Raw genomic sequence first — 13,789 nt, 5'->3', positions numbered from 1 at the left:
CTTGCCAAGATCTCATAAAAGCCCTATTTGTGGACGTGGAAGTAGTGTTTGTTTTGGTGACAAAACCTAAGCTGTAGATCTCTGTAGTTCTCGCCGGTGAAACAAATCTCCCCCAGAATGCCTCAGTGACAAATGCCCGACTGTCGCTTCGGGTAGACGGCTACGTCTCGGTGAAACTGCAGCTGTGGCTTACTTGTTCCATTTCAGATGATAGACCTGAACAATGTCCTGTGAGATATTCAGACTTAGCTCATTGTTTTCTAGCTCAGTCCTACTTGTTACTTCAGCAGTTCTGTCCTTGACCAGTCTGGTCTGATCCTTAGTCGAGCAGTTTTACAAAATCAAAACAATTTCAGCAAATCGACGTTCTAACCTGCCCTTTCAGCGCACACTGAAAGTATAACACATTACTGGAGTGATCATACAAATGACTAAATTTGCTGCCTCATTCAAATGCTGCGCATGTTCAATCAATATGATTGACTGAGCATTTATCCAAGCACACAGATTCCACACTTCTTTGATAAGGAAGTGGGCACAAGTCACAAAAAAAAAAAAAGAAAGACATCAGAATGGAGACATCAGTCAATAAACTGACAGATTTCAATCATATTTTTATTGGAAAAAATATTGAAAACAATGTAAGAATTAAAAACAGAGGCATTGGATAAAATATGGCTAGTACTGAAGCTTAAACTGTGTGTCCACCTCTTACAGTGCTTTAAATACCAAGCATTGAGATACCTACGTAGGGTAGCTAAAATAATACGTATCACACTTTACTAAATTGAATTTATAAAATGTCACTGTACAATAAAAGGTTCGACAAGTGGCAAATTTATACAAACATACTGTGAAAAGCTCATTTAGTAGGACTATCAAGACAAATTAGAACAATAAAATAAATCTTTTTTTCCAATGTTTGGGGAAAAAAAATGCTGATTTGTGGAAAGAAAAAAAAAAACATGAACGAGAAATACTCTATAAAGGAACTTAAACAAATACATGAGAGAAATGTGTATTTTTTAAGGATATTAGTGATAATATGATAAATTCTACTAGTATTTAAAATGCATCCCCTAAACACAGTGGATTGTGCCTCAAAACAACATATGCTGATACTTTTTATTTTTTTTCCCTCTTTCTTTTACACAGACTTTTCAAATGAATATATTGTGAAAATAAGTTACATGTCTATATTACCTACTGTGGATTTTGTGCAAAACAAAAAAATTACGGTTCGTGCACCAGCTGAAAAAAAAAAAAAAAAAAAAAAAAAAAAAAAAAAAAAACTATAGTGCAGGGAGTCCACATTAGTAACTTCCACGCATGAGAGAGAAAAAACAGCTTCCATACAAAAAAGGCAAGATGTAAAATATTTATCAACAGTTACAAAAATAGCAACATGAATAAATTAATTTCTTCTACATATTTTTTACTGCCCATATCTAACTGGATCTTTTCCAAGAAATGGAAATAGAAGATAATCCTGGCAAACTCAAATCCCTACATCTGAGGCAATGAAGCCCTTTTATACATTGCCATGTGTCCTTCCTCCCAAAAACCAACAGTCATACCCGGATCTTGTGCCCCAAGTCCATGCCGCCAGAGTGTTATTGTTTGATAACGTTAGGAAAAATTAGTAGCAGACAATCAGGAAGTAATCTTCAGAAGCAAATAAAGTGAACGTCCAACCTGTCACTTGTTAAAAATCCTTTTTTTTTAAGCTACAGTGGTGTGGATAGCAGGTTTTTTTAGGCATCAAATTGCTGCTTGTGGTAATTTACCAGCTACAATCATGCATCAGGAGGCTCCTCATAGCAGACTTGCGAGGCTCGTGGTTGGACCGTTCTGGGCTTGGATCTGAACGGGAGGGGGGCCGTCCGTCCACTGGAAGACAAACAAATTGTGCGACTGCAGCATTACAACGAAAGCAAAAGAGATGCACTAACGAGGTAAATGTGCAGATTTCACGAAAGGGAAAAAAAACACGGTGAGGCGACAACTGAAGATTATGACTTCCTCAAATCTGCTTTACGTACGCTGATGAGGTTATGCTCAGGAAGGCTGCAGGCCGCGATGTGGTCCTGCAGGAGCTGCTGGGAGAAATTCTGGTGCATCTGTGCAGCCTCGTGGGCATCGATGTTGTTTCCAAGGGCCTTGTTCAAGTCTGCAAGAATGACAGTAGGGTTTCAGCCTTTCATTTTGAAGCACCAATCCACGAGGCGCAACCCTGCTGGGACTGTGCGAGGCTCGCGCTCGTCTCTCCGGGAAGCAAACAATGAAAAGTGAAGTACGGACCTTTCAACAGCGCCGAAGACCAGAGCTGCACAGACATATCAGGGATTTTGCTGGCTAGCTGCATGGCAGGTACAACCATGTTGTTGCTTTCCTAAAGGGAGCAATAATGATATAAAACAAACTTTAATTGCTGCAATAGTAATAATAATCACGTATTGAACAAAAATACCAATGCTCTCAAATTTACATCGTTTCCACAGATTTAAATGTCTGCTGCTACAATCACGATTGGGAGAAGAGCTTGTAATCATGTTTAGTGAGAAGACTCACACAAATACTGAATCATTTATTAGATATATTAATATATTCATATTGTGTCCGAGGCTTCAAGCAATTAAAATTTCATTGCCTGGAATACAGGATGTTTAAAAGGGGCTGGGGCCTCTTTCTAAGGATCATTAGATAACTGACCGCAACTACCAGTTTTTTTTTTTTTTCTATCAGTTTTAGTAATTTGGGTCAGCTGGAACTTAATCCCAATTGATTGCATCCCTACGGCCAAATTAGTTTTTTTTTTTTTTTTTTTTTTACAACCAAAACAGACTGAACTTCAGATCACAGTATCCAGCTTTACAAATGTTAATGAGGAAAAATAAGTTATACAAACATAAATGTTTTATTTTAATATAGAGATTTTTTTTCTTTTCAGGTTATTTAGATTTTTTTTTTTTTTTTGTATTGTCTGATTGCTCATCTTGCATACAGCGCTTTGGTCTTGTGGGTGTTTATAAGGTGTCTATAAATGAAGCTGCTTTGGTTATTTCAGAGGCATATTTTCCTACTCTGGGCAAATGATTGGTTAATCATTTCATTTATTTTCGTTTCAAGCTTGAAGATTACATTTTGGAGTCTGTTGTGTCAAAGTTTAATCTCAGAAAACAAAAAAAAAAAAAAGCCAATTCAGTAGTTCGAAACAGCAGGTTTCTGCATCAGGTTTTGCTCACAGCAGACTTAACCAGAGATCTGAAAGAAAACATGAAGAAAACGTTTATCAGGCTCGTGCACCGACGCCTTTAGGGCATTTCTGCCAGAAGAGAGACGCACACACTCTTGCAACCTCGCATTTGATTGGTTAATGGACAGACGTGCACAGAGAAAGGAATTGGACCATTTTCAGCTTTCGCGGCAGTTTGGGAACTCGAAAATACGACTCTTTTTACGACCAGTGAACGCAACATACCTAAGGTTTGTGTTAGCTGCCCTTTTCTGCGTGGCCGTTGCTAGCGAGCAAACAGATCTCAAAGGAAGCCATTTTCAGTATCAGTGAGGTGTGTTAAAGTAATAAAGTAATAAAATATTAACAATATTGTGGAAAGAAAAGTTGGAAGCAAACTGACTTTTAGTAATGAGAGGTTGAAAAGACTTTAAAATGTCATCTTTACTTCATCTTTCTTTGTTCGCAACATTAAAATTCAGTTTTACAGTGACTCCTCTCTCATACAGGCTCTTCCCCAATAAAAAAAAGCAATTACTGCAAGAATATGAATAAGAAAATAAAATCTGAATGTTGTTCTCAATCATCTCTGCTATAGTTCTTGAAGAGAAATCAAAATCAGCTGAATTTGGTATTGGCTGGTCAAAAAACATCTAGAAAAAAATTCTCATTGGTGTATCTCTACTACTGCAGTGCATAAACATGAGGAGATATATACTTGAATTGAATTTGTCAATCAAAAACTAGCATAAAACTACTACTAATATTGATTAAAACAATCTTGACCAATAAATTTGGCCGAGCTGCTTTGGTTTAATCGTTTACACCACTCAAATCGATAAGCTGCACTTTTTTTATTCACTACCCACTCCAATATCATCATAGTCCAAAAGTAAAGGCTGTTACAAGTCTGATCTAGTTGATTTATTTTAGGTTTGGCTGGTCAGAAAAAAAAACTTGCAGTTTTCTGTTCCAGAGGTTAAACATAATTGGATAAAAAGGACAGTCTGACTTTAAGAAGAAAAACAAAACAAAGAAACCACAATGTTCTGTCCTGGTGACCTTGTGCTTCAACCTTAATCGCAGTCCAGTTGTTTCATATAAAAGAGAGCCGTTTTAGTGCAAGTGTCAGCAATGTTTGCTAGGCGTTTGTCTTACTCTGTGGTTGCCCAGTACATAGAAAATGTGGCCCAGCAGAACCAGAGAGCAGGCTGTGAGTCTGTTCAGATCCTCAGCGTTAGACATTTTCAGAGTTTCTCTTAGGAAGCGCCTAGAACGAATAAAGAACCAGCGTGAGCATAAGGCAGAACTTTGCATTTGGGGGTTTCAATTTTTGGAGCGGCGAACTTTGAAGTTCCCGTACTTTGCCTCGTTGTAGCGTCCCTGAAAAAAGGACAGGAGTCCCCTTATGTAAAAGGCTGCAGCGCGGAGGCAGTGGGAGCTGAATCGAAACAAAGAGGAAATAGTTTAAGTGTCGACAACAAAACTATTTTATAAAGTGGCGCTTTAACGTAAAATAATACATTAACCAACTTCTACCTGACTGGGAAATTATGATCCGGGTTTATTCTCTCCAAGAGGCCGTACAGCTGGAAAAGAGATAAAAACACGAGCATGTTAATACGCTTCAAATATTAATGTGTTCGATTCTGAAAACGCCTTTGGTTTTCATGCATTTTAAACTTTGTCCTTAGAAGAAGAACGTTGTTAGTTTGAACACGCTTCGCCAGTCTGGTGAGCATTGTTTTCTACCGAGTGGGAAAACAGGGGTGCCCCCTGGTGGCCAAAAAAAAAAAAAAAAAATTAAAAGCAACTGCTTTTCAACTGAACTTCACACATTCATGGTTTAACTCCTTGACCGATAAAGACAAGCATTAAAATATTGAGCATCAGTTGATTTGAAGTAGACCATAAGACAAATGCAATCTACTTTTTTTTTTTTTTTATAAATGTTTGCTATAAAAAAGTAGATTCAGCTAATAATGATAAATACATTGAAATACTCCAACTTAAAAAGCGTAAAATAAATCCTTTTCTCACCTCCTGGTGTCTGTTTCCTTCCCTGATGTACACACTGGCCAGGTTGGTTACAATGTACGTCCACAGCTCCTGGTGTGTGGTGAGCTGCAACACGAACAGCGACTTGGTGACAAGAACACAGAGCAACTACAGCGCAGAGAAGGGCGAGACCAAAACGATGGCGGCGTCGATGTGCAATCGCAGCGCACTCACCCGCAACGCTGTGGTAAACTGTGCTTCTGCGTTGTCCATACAGTTCACTGAGATGCAGTACAGACCCTGGGAGGTGGAAGTCGGAGGAAAGTTATTTGGCGGGATTTTGAATAATTTTACCATTTCAAAATTCCAGTTTGAGCAGTTTTCCAGGCTTGCAAAATCTCTTTAATATTCTGGAAATTTGAGGATAAAACGTTCACCTGGCTGGGTGTAAATTACAGATTCACGAAACAACACAACACCTGTTCGGCAGGGTTTCTGCTTCAAAGGCAGACCAAGCTTTTTTTTTTTTAACCATAATTACTTATTTTCAAGACTGTTTGGGAACCTTGCCACTGGATTAAAAACATGAAAGCCTCTAGTGCCAATAGTCCTTCTTTTGTCTATAACCTTGGTAAATAACCCAACACTTTGTGTATTATGACATTTTCCTCCCTTAGTAGAAATTCTAGAAAATGTAAAATTTTAATTCTTAAAAAAAAATTAAATTCTACAATTTCAGATTCTCCAGACGAAAAACAACAACTCCTTTTCTTTTTTTTTGCAGGCGAGTGTGTTCCGTAATATCTACAAGTCTTCCACTTTAATTTCATCTGGAGTCCCAAAACTATTCCTTCAACTGTTTTCACATATAACATAACTTAAAATAAACATAGAGCTATTTTCAGCTAATAATAAGCTACGGGTTTCTTTTGCAAAGTTTAATGGCAACCACTGCAAGAACAGTCAGTACCGACCTAAACAAAAGTTTAACAAAAGAAGCTGCAGACTGTCTCAAAACGCTACACAACTCAAGTGATGACTCAGAAAGTAATTTGGTGCCACACAGAAAACAAAACAAACAAAAAAAAAAAACGGTCCAGGTAAGTATGTACAGCTGTGTTAAGTAAGGTGATTTCTCTGGAACGGAGATCATTTGACAAGTTGAGACACTCTGCTCCTCCACTACCGAGACTTGAACTGCGTTAAAAAGAAATGCATGTTCATTACTGGGTCTGACCTTGTGGGTTGGTGGTTGCAAACTTTACAGAGATGAAGTGCGGTGGCCACCAAGACGGACAAGCTAAACAGAAATTATTTACCAACGCTGGCAGCAGGCCGGTCTCTGACGAGCCGCGTCTTTGGTAATGACAGTGCATCTATTTGATTCCTATCAACTCGTATTTTAGGAAACAGTGCAGAACTATGAGGTATTGCTGAGTCAGAGTGGAGTTTGCGAATCTGGTTTGTTGCTACGTTAGTAACGATCAAGCCGTGACCATTTTGATAGTTTACATTTGCCATCTGCTCTGCAGTTCTCGCACTTTCGGAGCAACTTTGCAGCAGTGGCCGATGCTGCGCCTGTTTAATGCTCGGCTGATTTTGCAATCTTTTATCTACTTCAGGAACTTACTAGCTACGCTTAAAGCATACTGATGCACTATTTTCCTACAATAATCTACTGTTCAGAGCTTCAGAAAGCAGGTACAATGCCCAGCCCTCTGCAGGACATCTCCGGTTTTCTCTGTCCTCTGTGCGATAAACAACTTTTCTGATTGGCTCAGGCTCGTCTACCATTAACCCCTTTCTGACCAGTCTTGCACCTGAATTGCATACTGAATTGCTGGTAACCCTCTTATGAGTCCATAATGCCAAATTGGTCACCAAATTAGGATCATTACTGGAATATTAGAAAGAGAATTTGTAGTCTCTTCACTTTTAGAAAAGAACAACCAGCAATATTAAAGAAAGTTTTGGTTTAAAATACTCACTAATAGTGTGTGTAGTTGAGCAGCATGGTTGTTGAATAACCTGGGGGACTGTTGGCACAGTTGACAAACCTGTGAAATCTAAACAGACACACAAATGTTCATCAAGTATGCAAATTCTGTTTTGACAGAGTTAACACAAACTTTTAGTGATGTTTCAAAAAAAAAAAAAAAAAAAAAGGGACTAAGATAAATAATTTCAGACCATTTTCTATCTCCAAAGTCAACTTTAACCGTTGCTACGTACTTGGAAAAACAAACTGAAATCTTTCAAAAGGGACAAATAAACTGAAATGATGTGGTTGGATTTAGTTGGGTTTTTTTTGGGAAGGACTCGATCAAAGTGGAACATCTTCGCACTTCGCATCTGTCGGACAGTGAGGGCATCTCCTGTGCTTCTCCAGTCCTCAGCAGATCAGTGGCTGGGGAAATTCACGACGACGTTCACACAGCAGGTAAATGCAACCCAAATCCGATTTACTTTGCCCATACGCGACCCGTGCTTGATTGTTTTCATGATCTGAACAGCCCAGTTCCGATCCTTTTACCAAAATAACATTTTTTTTTTTTTTTTTAGAAAATGGTCCCGTTTCAATATGTGGAACTAAATTGGATATGCATCAGATGGTTTTTATGAACGGCCATATTGTATCATAGTTTTGCACCAGAAAAAGCCAGATGCAGCAAATCTGGATTAGATGTGCTTTCCTTCCTCCGTCTTGTTGTGATCTTGCTCCCATTTTTCAATAACTTAAAAATCAATCCGTAGACAGCGGCATCCATTATTACTCCTGTAAAGAGTAATTCTGCACCAAACATACCTTTTTGGAATTATGAACAAAAAAAAAGAAAAAGAAAAAAACAAACTTGGTTTCATTTGACTATCCCTCAAATGTGTCCCCCGCCCCCAGTCTTCACATTACAGCCAATCCCTTGGAAATTAAAATAATTATTATATATAAAATAATCATTTGGAGGTAATCATAGCCAGCTGAAATGGCTCCTATGTATTTTGAGTTCAGATGCAGTGGTTAATTCTCAGCACAGTCTTCATTAAGGTGTGCAAACACATCATTATTATTTCCCCCTGTTTTTAATTTCCTTTTAAAATGTTTCAGTTTGTTTATAAAGGTGAGTTTTTCTGGTTAGAAGCTGGAAAAACTTAAAACTTCTTCAAGTCACAAAGAACTAACTGAGCTTCAAATGTTCCATATAAGACTTTTTTTTTTTTTAAGATGGCACGTATTTAAATATAAACTGCAGGGATGGTGACAGGAATAGAAACAACGTACCTCCTGCAATGCCGTGGCCTTGTGGCCCGTGACGAGTCGGCACATGATGATGTGCTCCAGCAGAATGACTTGGAAGGTAGACAGGATGGGGCTGCAGTCCAACACTGACATCAATTGATTAGTGGTAAAAAAAAAACAAAAAAACAAACAGCACCGTTTAGTGATTTCTGGACAGTTTACAGAGCAAAGCTGATTAAGTTAGCCACAGAGTGATACTCAAAAACTCACTTTTGAGTTTCTCCAGTTGCATAAGAGCCTTGTCTGTGTACTTCTGGGCTTTCTCCAAATAGCCCGCCTGCATGGAGTGCATGACTGTCACCTGGAAAATGAAAATAAAAAAACCCACAAAAAAATAGAGTGTTTCTGATTCAATGTTTTTGCACAACTAAATAGTTTTAAATGAATGTTTGTTCAGGTTTGACTATTGCTTGAGACTTCTGCTGAAACTAAGCACACAGCTTTTGAGTAACAGAAAAAAAGAAAGGAAGAAAGAAAGAAAATCTGCGTTACCAGATATACGAGGACACACATGTGCTCCTTGGGCAGCCAGTGGAAGAGGTCAGCTGGGTTGGTGGGTAAAATCTCATCATCTTGGAGTGTAGAGATGGTCTGAATGCACTGCTGCAGCTGCTTCAGACACGGCTTCACGCTTTTTACCTGAAAAAGAAAAGAAAAAAACAAAACAATGTAGTCACTCCTGTCAACTTTTACACATCCATCCTCATCCCGCTTCAGAAATCTAAAAAAAAAAAATAATAACTTTGTCATCACCCATCCTACCTGTCCAGCATCCAGGTAGTGTGTGACTTGTAGTACCAGGAAGAAGACTCTCAGTGATTCCTTCTGGATGGGGTTTCCCTGCCAGTTTTCTACTATAGTTCCACACAGTGTGAGAAGAGGATGCACCTCGCCAAGCTTCCTCTCCATTAGCAGCAACTGGAAGGTTAGAAAACATCCCCAGGTCAAAACGAATTACTAAAACAGTTAACGCCGGGTTTCCTCGTGGCAGATGCAGAAAAAAAAAAAAAAAAGATATGAAGACATGAAGATAAAACTTAGCTACAGAGAAGAGAAAAATAGAAAGAGAAAACTTACCATGCCTTTACTAAGAAGAAACAAAGCCCTAAAAAAGTGCAAAAAGTAAAATTAAGTCAACGGTCACATCAAATTATTACAGATAAATACCATGTAATCTTAATTATTAGATACAAATCTCAATTAATAAGAGTTCCAAGCACAAATCAAAGGCTTATTTCATGAGAAAACAGGATATCTGTAATCTTAGTACATTTAAAATTAAAATCGATTTACTGATTTGTTTGAAGTGGAAACTTGTTCGGCAATATAGTAGCTTCATTTTCCACACATTTTGGTTGCGCCATGTTGTAAAATTATATATAGTATGTTATATTTATTTAAGTTTTACATAGCCACATTTAAAAGTCTATTCGCATCACCTTCACATACATTAAAAATAAAACCTAAAACCAGCTTGAAGAGGTTTCCCCCTTAATTATTTTGTGTGCAATAGCCAATACATAACACATTCAGGTGAAGCGAATCACACAAGTAGAGCAGTCGGAGTTACAGCAAAGAGTTACTTTTCGTCAACGGGACAAAATGATCATTTTGGTTTAGGTATCCTATGATGGTCACATCCCCCCCCCCCCATGTCATCCAGGTAACGCTTTAAACATGCAAACTGCAAATGACGGAGATTTTTACCTGGTATATTCTGAACCCACGACTCGGGCATACTCAGCACCAACTCCCAGAAGGTCACATGCTGACACCAGGTCTTTCTCCAGAGTATGAAGTTGCTGAAAAGAGATAAGAAAACAACCTTAACATCTCAATACAGGCAACTATTAACTTTCAAGCAACTAGAATCCAAATGCAGCAGGTCTAACTCTGTTCTCCAACTAAAACAAAAGAAATAATAATAATATAAAAAAAGAGACAAAGCAAGAATAAATCTGATCATTTTAATATTCCGTGGCCCTGATCGGCGACAGGCAGGTCAGACACAGTTAGTGAATGCACCAAAACACAGGTGCTAACAGGTCACATTGACAACAACACAGTTGTTGATGAGAGAAAAAGAGTGAGCTATTTTTTGAGTCTTTGACGTTCCTAAAGCTAATGCTAGCGGAATCACATGTTGGTAAGACACATCCACACAGCAAATCATAGTTTATATTTAAGTTCATATAAGTTAGTTTTATATCTCTGTAAAGTCCTATTTAACTTCAGAAGTATGTAACCCACCCCACACACAGTGTGACACTGTCTCATTTGATAATGGGAATAATTAATGCCAAACCCACCCCCCACCAAAAAAACATTACTGATGGCTTTTTTTTTGATTTACCATGAATTAATGTTGTATTTTTTGTGACGTACAGAGAGTTTGGTATTTTCAAACCATTCTTGAGAAAACCATTGTTTTAGTAAACTAACTTATGTAAACTTGTGTGTTCTTGCACACTTAAAAATCAAATTAAAATTAGTCTATGTAATTTTTTTTTAACCAAAATGCGACACATCAACATCTTGTGAAACTTCTTTATAGCTTAGCAAGCGTTAGGTACATTACTGCCACCTACTGGGTTGGAGGGTGTACATGAGTACCAACAGTGCCAGAAATGCGGCAACTGAGAAAGGTACAATGTGATTTGTTTTGAGTGCTTGCTTTATTAAGAGCATATGTAAGTAATATAAACATTTTCATGTTAAGACGGATCAATTTGCTATTTATATGAACCAGCAAAAGTAGAATCAGACTACCAGCTGCATTAGCATGTGAAATAAAAAAAATGGTGATAAGAAATCGGCCACAAAAACTGCGATCAGTGCATTTTCAGTAGGAAAACTTTAATACCACTTAAGTAATACATACCGCTAACTGGAACAGCAGTCTGCAGTGCCAGTATGGTGTTTGCTGGGAAATCTGGATGGCTTTACGCAGCAGGGGCTTTGCAGAGTCCACCAAATTCTGAAAATGTATTACATGCGGGCAGTTAGCAGTTCATAATAACACCCCCTCAAATATCACAATCATTTGTGAATGTCTTTGAAAAGCACAAGTATGGCTCGACTCTTATTTCTGTTTACCATATAGTAAGTCTTTATATGTTTTACCTGTTGGCAAAATAGTTCCGACAGAATACTCGCAGCTTCAAATTTGACATCTTCGAACTGAGGAAGTTGTTGAGATATAAACCACTGCAAAAAAGGAGACAAAATATTGTCAGCCAACATTCTGGGCGTAAATATTTGACCAGCAGTTTATTTGGTAAAAACCAGCGCGTGAGCGTAAAGTGGTTGAACAGGGTTTAAACAACGACACACTTTGTACCAAAATTATTTGAACACGTATCAGAACCTCTTTTCTAATGTAACCTTCTTGAATGAATAGCTATTTAAACACTTCCGCCGTTCGGTGTTTTCACTGCCCGCGGCCTACACTCCCTCCGCTTCTCTGCAGCATCCCCGCTCTTTCCCAGATCAAACGCCCCTCACCGCTTTCTCTAGGTGGTTGCGGGCCAGCTCGCTGTTCTTGGTGTGATGGTAGAGAACCGAGCCCAGCTGGAGATGCGTCCGAGCTTCGATCCTCTGCGGAGGCTTGAACTGAAACACGGCCTGTAGACAGTGTACGCACAGCCGTATTTTCGGTGGACTGGAGGTTCGGAAATGTTCCGCAAAGCCGAGGAGGGCGAGGTACCAACGCTCCGGGGCCTCTACGTTTGACGCCATTTTCCCAGACAACAACAAGTTTTTCAGCGCTACGGCCAGAGCCGCGGGTTGCCAGGTTGGGCTAAACAGAGCAGATTACGATCGAAGTGGCTTTTTCCAGCTCCAAATTGTGAAGAAAAACTTTAGTTGTGTCCTTTTCAGTCATTTCAATTAAAAAATAGCTTAGGAAATGGTCAAATCCAATTTTATTATGAAAATATTTATTTTATTTAATACGCCCAACTACTATTTTAACAATATTCTCCACATGTTTATGTTCCAATAGAGAAACGATGCTCTAAGTCCGTTTTCCAGTGGAGTTTTTTTGTTGTTGTAAGAAACAAATTGTGTTAATTTATCTTTTCTGAATTGGGGATTGTACTAAATTAATAAAACGTGATATTCAGATGTTTTTCCGTATTGCAAAGATAAATTTGAACAAGAATCCCTTCCTCTTGTGCATGCATGTAAATATTAATACTGTATTTCTTTATATGTGTGTACAAAAACAAAATGGCTCACAAGATGGCTGTATCTTGTAAATACTGCTCTTGTCCTTTCTTACTCCTGTTGTCCTTACTTACCTTACTTGCCACATAAGGTTATTCTGATGTTAATGACATCAAATGCAATTAATCTATGCTTTGCAATTTTTTTTCAGCATTATATTATTAAGGTTTAGTGCCAGAAAGTGAGAATCTATACAATTGCTCTAATATATTTTTGACAAAGAAAGTATTAATGCATGGCACCTAAAATATTACATTATACAGTCCTGCAGTCATTTATGATTTAATTATTGAATGCATGAACATGCAATAGTGATTGGGATTAAGCATAAACTGTAGTTCTGTTTGATGTTCTTAATGCGATTGTGTTCTGTAGATCCTAAAGGCAAGTAAAAAATTCTTGCAAAAAATTCAAAGAGTTTGCCAAATTATCCATAGGTTTACTTTGTAAAAGACAGTTGTTTTTTGTGGTGATTAACTCTGCAAGTACTGAAGCTACTCTGTTCCAAAAAATATGAGTGCTAGGTTAATTGGTCTCTGAAAATTGTCTTTCAAGTGTGCTGTGTGTGTGCATAGCTGTTTGTCCAGTTTATCTTTGTGTTGCCCTGTGCTGACTGGTGACCTCTCCAGGGTGTACCCTGCCTCTCACCCAATTATTGTTATAGTTAGGCACCAGCCTGCCCTTGACCCTGCAAGGATAATAGGGTTTGGATAATGGATGGAGGTTCTAATTTAGCTCTTTCTAAATTTTAACCCCAGAAAGAGAAACACACACACACCCACACACCTACAGACACACACAGGTGGGTAACTAGATGGGAGCAAAAAATGGTGATAAGATTGCAAGTAAGAAGTACTAAGAAAGAAAAAAGGAAGAGAAAAATATTGCAAAAATATTTTATGAATATTTTCAAAATTTCAGAACAAACTGAGATAATATGGAAAACTAAAACAAACGGTTAATTAAAAGATTGATATGATTGCGTAATATATACCTGGCAACCCAATGTTGAGCATAATCTCGCGAGACTTTGC

General features: G+C 38.1%; 1 protein-coding gene across 1 annotated transcript; it reads right to left on the bottom strand.

Moving 5' to 3' along the window:
* Nucleotides 1-601: 601 nt before the first annotated feature.
* On the bottom strand, nucleotides 602-12,295 carry mau2 (MAU2 sister chromatid cohesion factor). The gene is made up of 18 exons (XM_014967772.2): nucleotides 12,033-12,295; nucleotides 11,652-11,735; nucleotides 11,410-11,505; nucleotides 10,236-10,330; nucleotides 9,606-9,633; nucleotides 9,291-9,446; nucleotides 9,021-9,167; nucleotides 8,739-8,829; nucleotides 8,511-8,614; nucleotides 7,222-7,299; nucleotides 5,468-5,533; nucleotides 5,276-5,359; nucleotides 4,775-4,824; nucleotides 4,599-4,676; nucleotides 4,394-4,505; nucleotides 2,302-2,392; nucleotides 2,043-2,170; nucleotides 602-1,890 (listed from the first exon to the last, which is right to left on the bottom strand). Exons 1-18 carry the CDS (start codon nucleotides 12,264-12,266, stop codon nucleotides 1,816-1,818), a joined length of 1,797 nt encoding a protein of 598 aa, XP_014823258.1. The 5' UTR covers nucleotides 12,267-12,295; the 3' UTR covers nucleotides 602-1,815.
* Between the last annotated feature and the right edge of the window lie 1,494 nt (nucleotides 12,296-13,789).

This window comes from Poecilia mexicana, unplaced genomic scaffold (assembly GCF_051168715.1).
Source record: "Poecilia mexicana isolate PSO_F unplaced genomic scaffold, ASM5116871v1 scaffold_4, whole genome shotgun sequence".
Classification (NCBI taxonomy): Eukaryota; Metazoa; Chordata; class Actinopteri; order Cyprinodontiformes; family Poeciliidae; genus Poecilia; species Poecilia mexicana.
Note: the sequence above shows the minus strand (reverse complement) of the source record. Positions and strands in the feature narration are given on the sequence as shown.